General features: G+C 35.4%; 1 protein-coding gene across 1 annotated transcript in view; it reads left to right on the top strand.

The window, feature by feature from the left end:
• The window catches only part of LOC149808075 (uncharacterized), a 98,805-nt gene that overhangs the window by 18,776 nt on the left and 59,551 nt on the right, over nt 1-20,478 (top strand). Inside the window, exons 6-9 of the mRNA XM_089964086.1 lie at nt 3,532-3,712; nt 7,229-8,614; nt 13,319-13,488; nt 19,005-19,140. Coding sequence (XP_089820212.1) covers nt 3,532-3,712; nt 7,229-8,614; nt 13,319-13,488; nt 19,005-19,140 — 1,873 coding nt within the window. The remainder of the gene's footprint in view (nt 1-3,531; nt 3,713-7,228; nt 8,615-13,318; nt 13,489-19,004; nt 19,141-20,478) is intronic.

Below are 20,478 nucleotides of genomic sequence, written 5' to 3' on the forward strand. Positions count from 1 at the left end.
AACCTTGGTCAGTAGAGTGACTCTTTAAATCAGTGATCGATTGGAAATTACAGTTTCTACTTAAGGGTGCTGTACAGTTTTGTCAGAGGCAAACCTCGACACTCTTTGCCAGATCCTTCTCAGGCAACTTAACAGATGTCAGCCTCACCTCCTGCAGGCAAAGACAGTGATGCTTGCTTCTTGACTACACTGTATCACAGGAAGACTCAGCCTTAGAGCTTTGATTGAAGAAGTTTTCCACCTTTTACCTCCAGAGTTCTGCCCTCTTCCTTCTGCCCTGTCAACCACCTGGACCAGACCGCCAGCATCTGTTGATCTTATCACGAGAAAGAATCCAGCTTCAGATTACATCTGCAGTCTGGCAGAATCACATTTTTAACTGTATATATGGTCAGTTACAAGATCCCAGCATCAGCTGTCTCTTTTTCTTGCAAAACACCTTCCATCAAGTTTTCATGGGTGGTTCTACTATTGCCATATACCAGCCTTCCATTTGGAAACCCCAGCAGTTGACTGGGACATCACAGCTTTGGTGATGACAAAACCATACTCCATTTGTATGGATAGAGCATCTTTCAGTGACACTCAACAATTGCTTTGCAATGTAGTAGCTGTGGGATCTATGTTGGACTTGGTATTGATGACTGTCTTCCAACTGACTCATCTTCTCTTACTCCAGATTCCACAGAACATGCATGGACGTCACTCTCCAGAATGGTCCTAATCTTGAACAGAGATATTCAACATACTTTAGCTAATGCTGTCACAGCAGCTGCAAATTTGCAATTGGTGGAATGAGATTCACCGCTCTCTACTTCCACTTTCCTGAAGGATCATCATAATGCCAAGCTACCATCACAACCGTTATCATTTAATGTACTTTTTAACGGCCAGATCAATGAAGTTTGCAAATGAGCCACAAAGGAGAAACATTTTCTCGCCCCTCAACTGCAGCATCGATACAGGGGCATTTTGGGAGATTAACAAAAGGAACCAAGGGGCACAACTCAAAAACAACCTCTGACAAGCTATTATATATCATAGTTCCTCTCATCGAAAACCATGGTTCTCCCAAACCATTATGGACATAAGACAGAGAAGTAGCAATTGCTTATGCCAAAGTTTCTCTACATGACTGCCTCCATCTCTCAAAAAAGGACATCATCTCCATACTGCCCTTACCACAGATCCCAGTAGGAGGAAGTCTTCAGTTCCTTGCTGCTGAATGGGACAAGATTTGCCACAACGATCAGTGTACCAACAAGTGGCTTCCGAGGGGCTCTGCATCACTTTCAAAACACCTCCTCTATCCAGAGTCGTACCAGCTACAAACATTCCAACAGACCCATTCAAAGTCATCACCTTGCACCAAGAAGTAAATGAACTTCTCCTGAAAATGTGGTAGAAATATAAATTCTATGGGATTCTATTCCAGACTTTTCTTGGTCTCAAAGGCAAATGGCACTCTGCGCCCTGTCAACAACTGAAGTGCCCTCAGTCAATTCATTCATGCTAAGTTCTTGATGGAAACACTTTAGCACTTTTGAATGTTCAAGAGGGAGACTTCACAAGTAGTGTGGACTTAAAAGACACATATCTTCATGTCCCTATTCCCAAGGCTTCCGGGAAGTTCCTTCAGTTCATCTACAGTGACATAATTTATCAATTCCATGCATTCCCATTTGGAGTCAGTATCATTCCCAGGGTCCAGACCATCTCCAAGGTGGCAACATCAAGTTACCTGGATGACATCCTGCAAAAATCAATAGGTGAGTTATATAGAACACAATATAATAACACTGTTTCCAAATATAGGTTTCCCCATCAAAAAGGATGAATCCAACCTAGTACCATTTCAACAATTTGTTCATCTAGGTATGGAATTCAACAAATAGGTAAACAGAGTGAGTCTTCCCCAGGAACGAGCTTTGAAAATCAGGACATGGTGGCTTCATTACTCTCGGGTAATCTCTCTGCATGTGAATTCCTTCACCTTGTAGGCTTGCTTAACACGGGAACGGACCTCATCATCCTATGTTGCTTTATATGCATCTGTTACAAATGATTATTTTATCCCAGTGGAGGCCAAAAGTTTGGCCCACTGAACCAGCCTTTTGTCCTGGATTAAGCAGGTTATTCATTCTGCATATTGAGAAATAACTCCAGCTCTGATGAATTTGTTACACATTTCAACTCACAAGGTTAGAGCAGTGGCTACAAGCATGGCCTTTGACCGGAACTGTTCTGTAACTGATATTATCCATGCCAAGGGATGGAGTCCACATTCTCCAGTTTTTACCTCCGAGGTCTTTTCGTCCCAAAGGGATCAACTTGATTTGGTGGAACCTATAGCCTTGGTGCCACAGGTTGTTCAACAACTTCATAAGACAAGGCTTCATGGCTTCTGCTAGATTTGTTGGAGAGAAGATTGTTGTTGTTGTTGTGGGGTTTAACTCCATTTTTCGGCACACGATAGGTTATGTATGGCGGCCAGTATTAATGGTGGAGGAAGAACCTGGTAAAACCCAGGAAAGAACCACTGACCCACGAGAAGCTACTGGCAAGCTTTCTCACATACTCACATTGGCCGAATCCTAGACTCGAACCCACACAGAGGTGGGATAGCAGTGATCCGTAACATAGAGCGCTTTAGACCACTCGGCCACTCGGGGCCCCTTTTTCTTTTTGAAAGCTGCTCCCTAACAGATGGCATCTTCTCCAGTTGGGTTACATAGAAGCTGTCTCACATTCCCTGGGGACCAGAGATGGCATCTCCAGGGTAAGGGGATGTACCTCCCTCCACCTCTTACCTATTCTCCTAAGGTATTATACTTAGGTAATATATTTAAAGAAGAAAAAGAAAAAAATTCCCAGTAATATATGTTTCTTCATTAATATTTACCCAATCATAATACACCCTCCCAGCAGTTACGTCCATATAGAAAGTATGTCTTACGCTCCAGTACTAACTGAGATATTCATGGGTTTTGCATCCAATCCCAACATAAAAGGGAGATCAAAGTGCCTGACTGCCACCTATGTGAGCAGATAAATTTTAGATCTTGTTAGCTAAAGTGTTTTCTGGGAGGGCTGGATTTCTGAGGTAGTAGTAGTTCTTCTAAGGTATTATGATTAGGTAAGTATTCCTGAAAAAACTTATTTTACTAGAAAAAAATTAGTATCTACTTGCACAGTATTGGACTGACAGCTGATCAGGGCCTGTCTTGTTCATGACTTGTTATCTGTTTTACATGATACAATGCAACAGATACATTAATTTCACACTGTTATACTCCTTGATTTGTGGTATGTGGTACACTTTTATGGCAAACTTCAGTAGCATTATAGTGATGGACCAATGTATTCATTCTTTGATGAATACTATTTCACATTTATTAGAACATTGGGATGGCTATTCATAGCTATCAATAGACCCCTCCCCCCAATATTCTTCAGACATAAAGATTGACATCTACTATGTTAGTTTACAAAAATCAATGATATCATATTATGTTTTCATTTCCTTAATAGCCCACCCGAGACTATCTATTACCATAGGGAGCTTCTCTGTCATTCCCTGGACAAACGACATGTAGATCTCATAACAGTGACTTCCTGCCATGGTATTCAAAATGAAACTGAACCACGCTTTGACAGTAATCTGTTTCCTGACAGAGATACCCCTCGATGTAATGAGTTTAAAGGAAAAAGGGTAGGTAACTTTTATATAAGTTGTAACCTAGGGAAAATTGCACTTTTCTAGGAAATACCATTACAATATTTCCTTGTTGATCTTGAAAATATCAAGATATGTTCCAGAGCCCACAATAAGTTCTTAACAAAAAGTTGTTTCTTAAATTTCTGCAGCTGTCGTTTATTACTGTCACTGGCTTTTAACTTGCAAAAACAAAGTGGGGATGATAAATCCTAGCTTAAATTTGATTTACATAAAGCGTTAATATTTGAATCTTGATCAAAGATGTTATGGAATCTGTCTTTTTTACTTGCATTCCTAGTTAATGGATAGTGTTGTGATACATTTGTTGTGTACAAAGACATTTCTGTATTTAATTGCAAGTTGAGACTTTATGGGCATGTGTGCAGTTGAACTGCCTAGAGGAGATTAGTTACTGTACAATCATTGTTTGAAACTTTTGAAATGAATATCCTTCTTTTATTTCTCTTTTTTTTTCTAATTCTTCTTTTTCTAATTCTTCTTGATCTTTATCTTCCTAAGTAAGAAAGAATGATCATTTCCTCAAATGTAAGGGATTGAAATTACTAAATTCAGTATTAGAGATTGTCATATACTAAAATGTAAGGGATTGAGATTAATAAATTCACTATAGGGGATTGAGGTTACAAAATTCAGTATAAGGGATTGAGACTACTAAATTCAGTATAAGGGATTGTCATATACTAATTCAGTATAAGGGATTGTCATATAATAAATTCAGTATAAGGGATTGTCATATAATAAATTCAGTATAAGGGATTGCCATATAATAAATTCAGTATAAGGGATTGTCATATAATAAATTCAGTATAAGGGATTGTCATATAATAAATTCAGTATAAGGGATTGCCATATAATAAATTCAGTATAAGGGATTGTCATATAATAAATTCAGTATAGGGGATTGAGATTACTAAATTCAGTATAAGGGATTGTCATATAATAAATTCAGTATAAGGGATTGCCATATAATAAATTCAGTATAGGGGATTGAGATTACTAAATTCAGTATAAGGGATTGTCATATACTAATTCAGTATAAGGGATTGTCATATACTAATTCAGTATTGGGGATTGAGATTACTAAATTCAGTATAAGGGATTGTCACATACTAAAATGTAAGGGATTGAGATTAATAAATTCACTATAGGGGATTGAGGTTACAAAATTCAGTATAAGGGATTGAGACTACTAAATTCAGTATAAGGGATTGAGATTACTAAATTCAGTATAAGGGATTGAGACTACTAAATTCAGTATAAGGGATTGAGATTACTAAATTCAGTATAAGGGATTGAGATTACTAAATTCAGTATAAGGGATTGTCATATACTAATTCAGTATTGGGGATTGAGATTACTAAATTCAGTATAAGGGATTGAGATTACTAAATTCAGTATAAGGGATTGAGATTACTAAATTCAGTATAAGGGATTGTCATATACTAATTCAGTATTGGGGATTGAGATTACTAAATTCAGTATAAGGGATTGCCATATAATAAATTCAGTATAAGGGATTGTCATATAATAAATTCAGTATAGGGGATTGAGATTACTAAATTCAGTATAAGGGATTGCCATATAATAAATTCAGTATAGGGGATTGAGATTACTAAATTCAGTATAAGGGATTGCCATATAATAAATTCAGTATAAGGGATTGTCATATAATAAATTCAGTATAAGGGATTGTCATATACTAATTCAGTATTGGGGATTGAGATTACTAAATTCAGTATAAGGGATTGTCACATACTAAAATGTAAGGGATTGAGATTAATAAATTCACTATAGGGGATTGAGGTTACAAAATTCAGTATAAGGGATTGAGACTACTAAATTCAGTATAAGGGATTGAGATTACTAAATTCAGTATAAGGGATTGAGACTACTAAATTCAGTATAAGGGATTGAGATTACTAAATTCAGTATAAGGGATTGCCATATAATAAATTCAGTATAAGGGATTGTCATATAATAAATTCAGTATAGGGGATTGAGATTACTAAATTCAGTATAAGGGATTGCCATATAATAAATTCAGTATAGGGGATTGAGATTACTAAATTCAGTATAAGGGATTGCCATATAATAAATTCAGTATAAGGGATTGCCATATAATAAATTCAGTATAAGGGATTGCCATATAATAAATTCAGTATAGGGGATTGAGATTACTAAATTCAGTATAAGGGATTGCCATATAATAAATTCAGTATAAGGGATTGTCATATACTAATTCAGTATAGGGGATTGAGATTACTAAATTCAGTATAAGGGATTGCCATATAATAAATTCAGTATAAGGGATTGTCATATACTAATTCAGTATAGGGGATTGAGATTACTAAATTCAGTATAAGGGATTGCCATATAATAAATTCAGTATAAGGGATTGTCATATACTAATTCAGTATAAGGGATTGTCATATAATAAATTCAGTATAAGGGATTGTCATATAATAAATTCAGTATAGGGGATTGTCATATAATAAATTCAGTATAAGGGATTGAGATTACTAAATTCAGTATAAGGGATTGCCATATAATAAATTCAGTATAGGGGATTGAGATTACTAAATTCAGTATAAGGGATTGCCATATAATAAATTCAGTATAAGGGATTGCCATATAATAAATTCAGTATAAGGGATTGTCATATAATAAATTCAGTATAAGGGATTGTCATATAATAAATTCAGTATAGGGGATTGAGATTACTAAATTCAGTATAAGGGATTGCCATATAATAAATTCAGTATAAGGGATTGCCATATAATAAATTCAGTATAAGGGATTGCCATATAATAAATTCAGTATAAGGGATTGCCATATAATAAATTCAGTATAAGGGATTGCCATATAATAAATTCAGTATAAGGGATTGTCATATAATAAATTCAGTATAAGGGATTGCCATATAATAAATTCAGTATAAGGGATTGCCATATAATAAATTCAGTATAAGGGATTGCCATATAATAAATTCAGTATAAGGGATTGCCATATAATAAATTCAGTATAAGGGATTGTCATATAATAAATTCAGTATAAGGGATTGAGATTACTAAATTCAGTATAAGGGATTGTCATATACTAATTCAGTATAAGGGATTGTCATATACTAATTCAGTATTGGGGATTGAGATTACTAAATTCAGTATTAGAGATTGTCACATACTAAAATTTAAGGGATTGAGATTAATAAATTCACTATAGGGGATTGAGGTTACAAAATTCAGTATAAGGGATTGAGATTAATAAATTCACTATAGGGGATTGAGGTTACTAAATTCAGTATAAGGGATTGAGATTACTAAATTCAGTATTGGGGATTGTCATATAATAAAATATAAGGGATTGAGATGCATTAAAAAATCTTTATTTTTCAAAATAAGGCTAAAGTGATCTTTCTGCACATGGCATGCTTCATCATTGAAAAGACGTACATTTTTTGTCTCTGTATTGGAATCTTGTTTTCTTTATTAGGTATTTATGCTGACCAGTCGTGTACATCCTGGAGAGACACCAGCTAGCCATGTTTTTAATGGATTCCTGGATTTCATACTTCGTGAGAATGATGAGCGGGCAAAAATGTTACGAAAGATTTTCGTATTCAAAATGATACCGATACTTAATCCAGATGGTGTGTCACGGGGACATTACAGGACAGACCAGAGAGGCGTTAATTTAAATCGCCTGTACCTGGACCCTAGTTTTCATTTACATCCATCGATTTATGCTTGCAAGAGTGTTCTAGTGTACCATCACATTTGTAACAGAGTTATTAAAGATGGTGATAACCTTGATATTACTGTGGAATTTCCTGGCTATACTCTTTCAAGCAAGAAAAAAAAAATAGTTTTGGAAAATGCTTCCAAAAACTCTGAGATGGCACACCATCAACGCAGTGACGTACGTCTTAGTAGTAAAACAGATTCTGGTGATGGTGATAATGTAATTACGGACTTAACATTAAAAGATAATACACTAAATCGGATCACTAATCATGGGGAAAATTTGACATGGAACAATAATACTGTGAACATTGTAAATAATGATGATGATCCAACATTGAAAAGTAGTGTTGTTGGTACAGTTGATAATGGTGCTGTTATGAACAAAGATTTTGTCAGAGATGAGAGCAACCCTGATCGTTCAGGGTTGATGAATGGAGATTGGAATCTTGAAAGAAAAAGTGTGGATTCATTACAAAGGAAAAGTATTGCCTTTACACCGAGGAGTACTGAAGTTTCAGGTAGAATGATAGATTCATTAGAAAGGAGAAGTACGGATAGGGATCAAAATAAATTTATTCCTCCAAAAGTAGAGCCGTTAAACCTTTCAGCATTAGAGAGTGTGGATTTAACACAAGCTGAACATTTAGAGAGAATGTACAGTAACTACAATTTGCGAATGTCCACCGTTAGCAGCGTTTTGAGTGTGTATGACAGTAAGACTGTGATGGATGAAGAAAGAAAAATGGACGCTGAGCTTCATTTGAGATTGTCACGGATGACCATGTCAGATGATTACAGAGGACGTCTCAGTAAACAATTCAATATGCAGAGTGAAACGTTTGATTCTGATGATGAGTTAAACCCCACTGTGGAAAGCGTAAGACGTGATCCAGATGCACAAAATGTAGACAATGACCCCAATACAGAGCATATAGGTAATGAGGGATCTGATGATGATGATGATTATACCCCCGAACTAGTCACTAATACAAATTGTCCACACTTAAGTCAGCCTTGCCTAAGGGAGATTCCTCCTAATGAGAGTGGAATAGCCTTTTATGTTGATCTGCATGGACATGCATCAAAGAGAGGTTGCTTTATGTATGGGAACTACTTCGAAAATGAAGAAATCCAGGTAAAACATGCATACCTCTTTAGCTGTCATTATTTATAATGGGATAAAATAATACAAGGTCATAATATATGTGGGGAGATAATTTTTGTGGGTGACAAATGAATTTTTCAAAGTAAAACAGCATCACAGGAGTGTACTGTAAATTGATGCTATTTTGCACTGAAATGTGAAAATATTACCAATAAGTTATGTGACAGTTTTCCTGCTGTTATGGAACTACAACTAACAAAGATTTTCAGCTTTTCAGGAATGTTGAAAAGGATCTTAAACATGATGAGATTGGTTTTACTGGTGAATGAATAAGATGATCTCTCATTTCATTTTGATTACAGATCATCAAAATATGACCTATTGTAGAGTTTGCATCTTGAAACAATATCAAGTCAAGATAGGATTTGTATGACTTCAGTTTATTATTTTGAGGTTGGGGTAGGGCACAATTATTTTGAAGTGGAGGCATTTAAATTATAAGTTTACAGAAAAACACTTACAGGAATGATTTCTTGCACATGTTAAGTGTTATAATCATGCTGTGCAAAGAATGAAAATCTTGTATTGGTTTTACCACATACACTTAGGCATAATACTTTTTATTCATCTTTTTGTTCCTTTGTTTCTCCAAACATGGAGGGCTTCTCACAAGAAATATTATTGTAACTGTATTCTACAGGATTCTGTCAGACTTAAATTCGAAACTGAGCTCTGTCACAGTTTTTCTTTATTTACTGGTGTATCTAGGATCATGCTAGTTCTTGCTACATTGGTCCCTCACAGTAATGCTGTTTAAGAGGAGACTTATAGCGATGTAAGTTCAGTATCTAAACTACCATCATCACAGTAAAGGGATTCATGACCATGACAGTGTTATATGAGGGATCATGATATAGCAAGGTGTTCTGTAGTGAGGTAGGTTTAATATTTAAATTAGTTATGACAATAATGGAGTCCATGACAATACCTGTGTTATATGAAGGGACCATTATATAGTGAGGTGCTTTGAAGCAAGATAAGTTCATTATCAAAACAACTGTGAGATTTATGATCATACCCATATTATATGCAGGACTGTGCTTTACTGAGATGGATTCGTGACAGTATCTTGTCTTATATGAGGGGCTGTGCTATATTGATTGATGACAATACCTGCCTTATATGGGGAACTGTGCTATATTGATTGATGACAATACCTGCCTTATATGAGGAACTGTCCTATATTGATTTATGACAATCCCTGCCTTATATGAGGGACTGTGCTTCATTGATTGATGGCAGTACCTGCCTTATATGAAGAACTGTGCTATATTGATTGATGACAATACCTGCCTTATATGAGGAACTGTGCTATATTGATTGATGACAATACCTGACTTATATGAGGAACTGTGCTATATTGATTGATGACAATACCTGCCTTATATGAGGGACTGTGCTATATTGATTGATGACAATACCTGCCTTATTTGAGGGACTGTGCTATATTGATTGATGACAATACCTGCCTTATATGAGGGACTGTGCTATATTGATTTATGACAATACCTGCCTTATATGAGGGACTGTGCTATATTGATTTATGACAATACCTGCCTTATATGAGGGACTGTGCTATATTGATTGATGGCAGTACCTGCCTTATATGAAGAACTGTGCTATATTGATTGATGACAATACCTGCCTTATATGAGGAACTGTGCTATATTGATTGATGACAATACCTGCCTTATGTGAGTGACTGTGCTATATTGATTGATGACAATACCTGCCTTATATGAGGGGCTGTGCTATATTGATTTATGACAGTACCTGCCTTATATGAGGGACTGTGCTATATTGATTGATGACAATACCTGCCTTATATGAGGGACTGTGCTATATTGATTTATGACAATACCTGCCTTATATGAGGGACTGTGCTATATTATGACAACACCTGCCTTATATGAGGGACTGTGCTATATTGATTTATGACAATACCCATCTTGTACGAGGGACTGTGCTAAATTGATTGATGACCAAACCTGTCATATATGAGGGGTTGTGCTATATTGATTTATGATGTATGTGTCATAAGACTCGTATACAAGAGACTGTACTTTACTGATTCATGACCATACCTGTCTTTACAAAGGACTGTGCCATACTGAGATATTTTATAGTGATTGACCACTGTACTTGTTTACAACTTTCTTACATACATCCACCTGCAGTTTCTATGTCACTGCAGCAAACTGAATAAATGTTTTACGTATAATTATTCCTTCCCATACCTCATTAATTTATTAAACCATTCCTACTAACCTAGCAAGCCACTTGGAGTTTAAAAGTTACAAAAAAAACAGCATAAATTATGTCTAAAAATTAGTAGGAAACAAAATTTTGAAAACCGAAAGAAAGGGTTTATTACTGAAAGGTAGGAAAACTATGCAGTTTATAGCTTGACTGGCCATAAGACTAGGTGAGCTTATAATATGGCCTTTCATCCATTGTGTGCCTGTCCATCAGTAAATTTTTTTTTACCACTCTTGAGTCAAGATTACCGATCATGTTTCAGTTAAGCTTCTCTGATCCCAGATTCTTGATCCAATTTCAGTCAGACTTTGATCCTAGGTTAATATCATCAAAATGTTGGACAAATTCGATATTGAGCATGATCTATCCTAATGAGTAGGTTTTGAATCAGATTGGTAAACCCTGTTACCACTCTGGAATCCATTTTTTGGAACTGATTTTGATCAAACTTGGAATGTATATTTCTATCATTATGGTCTTGAATGAGTTCAGCAATGAGTGAGATCCATGCAGACTATTGAAGTGATCTTGCTTCTGATTGTATGAGCTTGTTAACACTCTCAAGGCAGCATTTCTGATCCAGTTTTGGGGGATTAAAATTGAAATATTTATTTATATAATTAAGATCTCGATGAGTTCAATAATGAATTGTATCCATGGATATTAAGTAGGCGATATTGCGTCAGATTGGCTGAGCTTGTTACCCCACTTTGAAATTATATTTGTGATCTGATTTTGATCAAACTTGAAATGTGGGCTTTTATCAGGATCTTAGATGGGTTCGATATTGAGCAAGATTCATGCACATTAATCAGGTACTCTTTGGCAGATTTTAGTTGCCACTCTGTAGGCCAAAATAGCAGGTTGATATTAAAGCAAGGGAAGTAACCTTTGATGAGTTCTATTGAGACTCACAGGTTTTGCATTGTGAAGATAGCTTTTCTTCTTGAAAAACATTGGTAAACTTTAAGGAAATGTTGTATGCAGAATTTAATGAATTTCAGTAGAACAATATAAATTAGCAAAATAATATACCTCATGGGTTCAGTTGAATAATCTGTAATTTAAAGCTGAATATGTATGAAAGAACACTTTATCATGAAAATAAAAGAATAAAACTCATAAGCATTTAAAATATTAAATTTGATATTTAATGTTGGGAGCGTCAACTTGCAGTTTTGTGCCTATAAACTAGATGAGTAATGTTGTGTCTGATGCACACAATTAACCTCACTGATCAACAAAAGCTATAATACTGTTTCAGCACCTAAATGTTACTGAAACATTGGTTGTTTTTATGTTTATTTATACATTATCTTTTATCATTTCTTATATTAAAAATTATTAATCACATTATTTTAGATTTATATTTTTGTATATTTGGCCTTAAAATCAATAACCCCATATACTTAATTTGTGAACGATTTCTAAATATAATTATGCCCATTAACTTAAATATATTGGAACTCCAGATTTCCAGATGTCTACGCTAGAAATTGGATGACCATAAAACAAATTCCAGATTTTCTGAATATTGTGACCAGGTCACGTTCATTTAATTCATGGTAACAGTATTAGACATCACATACACACACACACACACACACACACACAATTTCTCACAATAATTTTTAGCTCCTGCTGGACATAGACTAGGAAGCACGATTAAATTTGTTTGACTGTAAGTCCTCAGTTTAAATTAACAGCAAGTTACTTCAGGCAAATGCAAATTAATTAAGCAATTATTTAGAGTGTATATCTAATCTACAGAAAGCATATTAAAATGTTGAGTAATACTAACATGGTCTGTTTTTTAAAGAGGAATACTATGTTCAGTAAATGGAGAGGGAGAAATGAATTTGAAAAAATCTTATTCCATCCACTCAGTCCTGTTTCTATTTAGAATGAAACTCGAAACATATTTTTTTAGATCTAATAGACAATGTTGGAACTAAGTGCTCCAAATATGTCTTTCTACACCACAGTTTTACTACATGTATGAATTTGCATTCACTACCTTACAGTTGTCAATTGCCCATTTGATCAATATGAGGTCCACTTTGGCCTCTTGTTATTTTTGAAATGCCTAAAATGATGTAGATGGTATTGGCATTTGACCACAGTGCACAGATGAAAGTATTTGTTATCACTGTGTTCAATTTCTGATGCTAGTTTGAAGTTCCCCTTGTTTTTTGGAATAAGCAGAAGCTGTATAAATTAAACATTTTTTTTTAGTCTCCTAATGTTTTTGTTGTATCAGGTAATTTTAGAGGTTGATGTAAATAGGTTCCCTATAAAATACATTATCTTTAAGCAATCAGTCTATTTGTTAGAACATCAATTATTGTAATTTATCCTCATGATAAGAATATTAGCTTGTACAATCTTAAAAAGGATTTGAATATTTATTTGCAGATAGAAAATATGCTTTTTCCCAAGCTGATCTCGATGAATAGTGCCCATTTTGACTTCACAGGTTGTAACTTCTCAGAGAGAAACATGTACACTAAGGATAAGAGAGATGGAATGTCCAAAGAGGGAAGTGGTAGAGTAGCCATATTCAAGGCCCTAGGAATTATACACAGGTTGGCAAATTTCAGACTTCATTGTGGTACCATATATGCTCTCTTGTAAGTAGAATACACCTGCAAATTGCACAGATCTAGATCTGCCATTGCATGATACGCTGGCAGATCTGGGTCTGTGCAGTTTGTCAGAAGTAATCAGTAGGAAAATAGAAAAATGTGATCAACATTCATACACCTGCAGAATTCCCAAACTTAATTTTATCATGTCTCAGCGTGAAGACATTTCTTCTTAATTGTTATGTATATGTTGAGGAATGCCAATTAATATCATGAACTTTATTCCTATGAATGTTAGTTCTGAGATATATTACTATTGGACAAATCTTAAAGTTTGATTTTGTGATACAAGTTCTGTGCAGTTGTTTGTCCACATGTGTATATAATAGAGTTTGAACTAAAGTTAATATACATCATTATACTTTTATGTCTTGGGAATAATAAATTTATTGCTTTGTGAAATAGCTTTGTATCTTGAAGCTTTTATTTAAATATCTTATGCTATTTTAAGTGTGTAAGTAAAATTTATGAACTATATGTGTCTTGTTGACACATTTGGCCAGAGAACAAAATATGTGTTTCATATTATACTGGTTTTCAATCTAGGTAGGCAGGTCATTTTTTTTGTAATATTATATATATTTAATTTGATTTTTTTGGTGATTTTATTTTTTTACTAATGGGGGAAAAAAGAGCTTGAATCAACTATGAGAACTAGGGACAGTCGGCCAACTGGAAACACACAGATTGTTTTTTTTTGCCTTTAGTTAAGTTTGGTAGCACAAAATTGATAAGCTTCAACCCCAGATAAATTCAATACACATTGTTATACTTTTATGTCTTGTGAATAATAAATTTATTGCTTTGTGAAATACATTTGGCCAAGAAAACAAAATATTTTTGTTTCCTATTGTACTGGTTTTAAAATTAGGGTAGGCAGGTCATTTTTTTAGAAACATATATCAATAAATTGATTTTTTGTGATTTTCTTTTTTACATTGTTTAAAAAAGGTGCTATGGTCAGCAATGAGGAAACAGGGACAGTCGGCCAGCTGGAAACACTTATTGTTTTTTTTGTGTGTCTTTAGTTTCGTTTGGTAGCACTAAATTGAGTACTATTGATTAATGTTTGGTATTCTATGCTTAGTTATTTTAAACTTCATTTGATTGAGAACTTAAGGTTAATTTTCAATCAACTGGAGAAAAGTTTCCACTACACATGGATAATACTAATGGAAGAATCTTTTTTCTAATCTAAAACCATTTGTAAGAAAAATTTGTTTATGAACTCATTCAGGCAATGAGAAACATCAGTAAATTACATGGAAAAACTCCCATAATCTTTGAAATTATTCCAGTTTTTTAATCATATCTGATAAGCTTAAGGCATGGTGGGAAAATCAAGACTTGGTGGCAAGCATGTGCCCAGGTATATAAAATGAAGACTTGGTGGCAAGCATGTGCCTAGGTATATAAAATGAAGACTTGGTGGCAAACATGTGCCCAGGTATATAAAATGAAGACTTGGTGGCAAGCATGTGCCCAGGTATATAAAATGAAGACTTGGTGGCAAGCATGTGCCCAGGTATATAAAATATGGTGTGCCACCATGTTTGAATGGCTTGGGAAAGCTCTGTTCAGTTTTTTAGTAAGACACTGTTCCACTCTGCCACATTTTGTTGGTTGAATTACATAGAACTTTTTCTGTTGAAAATTACCTCTAATTTAAAATTGTGACTTTACAAATATGGTCACATTTAAAATGTATGCTTCAGTTCTAAAATGTAACAGCCACTAATACAGAAAAATCTTGAAACAGTGCAACAAAAAATAGTGTCAAAACTAATTTTGTTTTAGGGAAGATCTGGCCCCATAATGTGCTTTTTGAAGCCTTTTATTTTGGCTAAATATGGATAACATTTTACTCCCAGTTTGCAAAATCTCACCTATTATTTTGCTATAGTGAACCACATTTTAACACAACTGAAACATTCGTATGTGCAAAATTTCATCAGGATGTGTATCGATGTAGAGCAAAAATTCCAACGTCAGAGATTATGTCATGTTTTTGTTAATGCAGATTTTCACAGTATTTGTTCACTTCTTTGTACATATAGTAATGAAATATATTATCTGCATTTATCTTGATCTGTATAATACCATCATGATATATCTGGGTCACAACTGACTTTTAGTTTTATGCTTCATATACATTTGTGTTTGATCCTTTATTTATAATTTGAATGGGAGAGGTGAAACACTTTTAGAGAAAACAAAGTAGTTCATTAAATTTGGTCTTAACCAATAAGGAACAAATTAGATCCTGTCACAGCCCAAAAATATGATATGTCAGTGTTCCATGTACCCTTTTTCAAAATTTTGAAATTAAAAAATATTAATAGGGTGGTTGGTATGTCCTGGTAAGGAATCCTAAAGCCTATATTTATGTAATTTTTATTTTCACATTATATACATTTTTACTGTGTACTTTAACTTGCATGTAAAAAAAATTAATTGAGTTTGGGGCAGTGATCATGTACAAAATAATCAGTATACCAATCAGTGATTGAATTTCACAATTACGCAGTGTATGACAATTAGAGGGCAGAAGCTGTAAATTGCTTCAACCTAGGTCAAGGACCTGTGATTTTTACCACTGGACCAAGCTGTTTTTACCCCCAAAAGGCAAAGTGCTTGGAATGTATTCCAGTGTCTGGGATGCTGTAATGCCATCTTATCTTCATCAGTTTGTGGGACCCCGAGTGGTCTAAAGCGCTCTCTGTTACGGATCACTGCCATCTCACCTCTGTCTGCGTGGGTTCGAGTCTCGGATTCAGCCAATGTAGGTATGTGAGAAAGAGTGCCAGTAGCTTCTCGTGGGTCGGTGGTTCTTTCCAGGGTTCTTCCTCGACCATTAATACAGGCCACCATGTAAAGCCTAATTTGTGCTGAAAAATGGCGTTAAACCCCACAACAACAACAACAACAACAGTCTTCATCAATGTCCTCAGGCCAAGGATGTGAAAGCTGTTCAGCTTCTTTGCATGGAATCAGTACACTGTCCTTGTTTCACAGGCATATAACAGGGTTGGCAACACATTAGTTATGTAGACCTTAAGCTTTGATTGTAGACTAATGCCTCTGTACTCCAGCACATTTGTGTGTAGTTTGCTGAAGATCACGCTAGTCTTTTGCAATTTTGGTGTTGGTTTCATCATTGATGTGGACTACATGTGACAGTGTGCTGCTGAGATAGGTGAACTTGTCAACTGCCAGGAGGTTATGGCTTTTTACTGTGATGGCTATCCTGGAGCATCACATCTGTCTTCTTGAGATTGATTGTGAGACCAAAATTGTCACAAGCCAAAGAGAAATTGTGCATACTCTGTTGCATGTTTGACTCAGATTTGACATTTAGAGAACAGTCATCAGCAAATAGGAGATCACAAACAGTCACTTCCTATAAATCTGACCTCTTCTGTAGTCTTCATAAATTGAGGAGCTTGCCATCAGTCTGGTATCTGATGTCTCTGTCAGTGTCAAGGTCGCGAAAGGCATCAGTAAGCATGGCAGGGAACATCATACTGATGAGAGTTTGGCAAACACACAACCTTACTAGACTCAGTTGGTGACTGCTGGACTCAATTGGTGACTAACAGACTCAGTTGGTGACTGCTGGACTGAGTTGGTGACTAGGAATGGTTCAGATGATTCTCCTTCATCCTCGACAAGATTTTCATCTTGGAGTTGCTGAACCATCATGATGAATTTTTTTGGGCAACTAAATTTTACTACGATTTTTCAAAGGCCTCCATCAGTCTATTGTCAGGTTTGGTGAATGTCATGTACAGATTGTGGTACCGTTCCTGGCATTTCTTTTGAAGTTAAGACCATGTATGTGGTCCCTCTTTTTTCGCTGAATCCACGTTGAAGCAGGAGCCTATGATCAGTGTGATGTAAAAGGTGATTCAGCAGAATTCTGGTGAGGATTTTGTTGACTGTTGACTGCATGGAGATACCTGATGGATGTTGCAAGATTGTGTTGCCTTATATGAGTAGACAATGGAATCATCCTTGTACTTCTGGGGTATTGTACCCTGAGTCCGCTTTGACAGTAAACTTCTGTGCCATGTGCGAGTCTCCAGCTTTGTAGAATTCTGCAGGTCAATTGCTTTCACAGTTAATATCAGCATTGGAGGATCAGCAAGTGATATGTTGATTTCTGCTTGGGTCTGTCAATCATTTGTCTCCTCACTGATAGATGACTATTGGTTGAGATTGCTGTTGAAGTGTTCTGCCCATGTCTGAAGTATCTTTTCTTTGTTAGTGAGCAGTGTGGCATTGTCAGCATTCAGTACTAGAAATGTTCATAATGATTGTTGTCCGTAGATTGTCTTCAGAGTATCAGTGAAGTTCTTCATGTCATTATTGGCTGCGTAGAACCCCAGTAGATGTAGATATATGCAGAGATGAGAAATGGAACCGTGGGATCTATCAGGAAAAAATATTTGCCATTGCAACCAAGTAGTGCACAACATAATGCAATCTGATTAAAATCAGATCTCCACTGTCCTGTGTAAATATCTGACAGTGACTGGGATCATGTTATGGTGACATACATTATTGCCATAATCACTAAATTTATCAGCCAGTACCATTAAGTCTTATACCTTCATGTTTGGGAGACTGGGCAGTATGGTTGAAGAGCATCAGTGTGTGCTAAATGATTTACTTGATTCACTTTGTTGATTTTTAAAAGCTGCATTTCTATTGGCTAATTCAAAGGTCACCAGAACATGACCCCTTGGCAGTCACCATAAAATCTTCATGTAAGACAGTGGAGATATGATTTTAATTAGATTGCAGAATAATATGTACTGTATTTCATGCCTGGTGATTTCAGTGAAATATTGGGACCCAGTTTATATAGGATCATATCCAGCATAAATTCCATTGAAAGATCCTTGTTTCTACTATTGATCCAAAAAACAATGTTCAGTCCTTGGATAGTATAGAAAGGCATAACTCAAAATAAATGACTGTGAAGCACAGTTCCAGCCACAAACAGATGGTAAACTACAAACTGTAAATGGTAATATCAAATTTATCACAACCCTTGTCCCCTCCCCAGTAACTTCTTCATTAAATGTGGAAATGAATGGTATGTGTCAGACTTACTGAAATAAATACATTACATAGAAAAGAATTTTAACAATCATTTTGTCATAATAGGGTTCAAAGAGAACCACAGTTGAGGTCACAAGGGATCTGGAAGATAGAAAAGTCCAATTATTTTTTTTTTAGCTATTTACATGTAAACTGTCCAATAAAGAGACGTATGGAAAGGATGATAGATTATGCCAATTTGTATATGTAAGAAGTTCCTAATGCAACTTTATATCAGTTAAATGTTATACTGAGTCAAAGAAGCTTTAAAAAATCTTATTGATAGTCTTTGTGATATTAAAAAACAAATATTCATGTACATGTACTACATTGATAATCTTGTTTTACAGCTACACACTTGAATGTAATTACAACACAGGCCGGATGGTAAACCCGGTTCCCCCTGCCCATGGGGATGATGGGCGTGCCACACCGCCACCTCTAGCAGGATTCCCTCCCAAGTACACTGAAGTTCATTTTGAAGATGTGAGTAGCCCAATAAGGTTGGGTCATCAGTTTGCAAAATGTTTGGTTTGAAAATAGCTGATTAACTTAGTTCTTGTTATCTTTTTATGTTAGGGTTGTTCTATTTAAACATTCTTGGTACCCAGGGAAGGAAGTTTTTTGAAAATATATGCTTGGGTACCTTGATTTCACAGAGTTCATATTAAAATGATACGAAAATTCTAAATCGCATCTATGGGTGAGTACCCTACATTAAAAATACCTTCTCTGGGTTCCATGTATATTTTACTGGAACAGCCCTGTTGTAAAGAGTTTTTACTGGGCATTGTATTTCTGTTTTCTTCTTTATTCAGATATTAATATTATCATCAATAGAAATGTTGTAGAAGGTTGGCACATAATCAACAGACATCTTTTCAGGAATGTTAAACTGAAAATTACAGCCAGATTTCCCACAGAGATTAATGATGCATAGCATCACTCTCTTAAATAGTATATGTCATACATGACAGTCATAGAATTGAACAACATTCTTGCTCAGTGTTAGGGCTGTCAAAAATCACGAAAAACCAACCCGGGTACCCGTTGCGAAATTTAACGGGTACCCGGGTACCCGTTAGCACTTAAATGACATGTACAACCGTAGACCAACTAATTGTTATCCCCATTTCTTTAATATTTTATATGGCGATAGAGGCTAACCGTGTAATGCACTACTCGGTCTGATGCATCCGCACCGATGTAGCTGCGAATGATCTGACCGCACGCTATTAATTAATAAATTTATTTAGAATGACCTTTGTACACAGATGGTAGGTATAATCCAACTTTTAATGATCACTGTGATCAGCCGCGTTAAATCCTTTAGAACACTCACCTTTTTTTAAAGTATAAGTCCTTGTTAGAACAGACCACGTTTATTCATCGGCTTTTGACCGCAGATTTGAATTACCCACGCATGCGTGTAAAGCAGCTTTACCACATGTCAAGAGTAATGTGTTAAAACCGTCTTTGTGTGTGTGTGTGTGTGTACGAAGATTTCAAGGTGTCTAGGTGATAATTGTTCATAATATAAATTGTGGGATTTCTTCAACATGTGTGTTCGGAAATCAAAGGTATCCATCTGGATTTCATTAAAAGAGCACGCAATGTACCGATCATTTAGCACCCACAATCAATAGTTATCGTCTACAAAGAGGTTTATTACCTGTAGAACAATGCTATGTTTTAACCTTGGTATATAATGCCTCGGGGATAACGGTTTGTCCTGTTGCACAATGCCAATGAATTTTATTAATCCAAACAGACTCTCTGATGTATTGTTTATTTATATTAAGCAGGGATCTGGTTTCCAATTAA

This window comes from Sinohyriopsis cumingii, chromosome 1 (assembly GCF_028554795.1).
Source record: "Sinohyriopsis cumingii isolate HCF-2022 chromosome 1, ASM2855479v2, whole genome shotgun sequence".
Taxonomy (NCBI): domain Eukaryota; kingdom Metazoa; phylum Mollusca; class Bivalvia; order Unionida; family Unionidae; genus Sinohyriopsis; species Sinohyriopsis cumingii.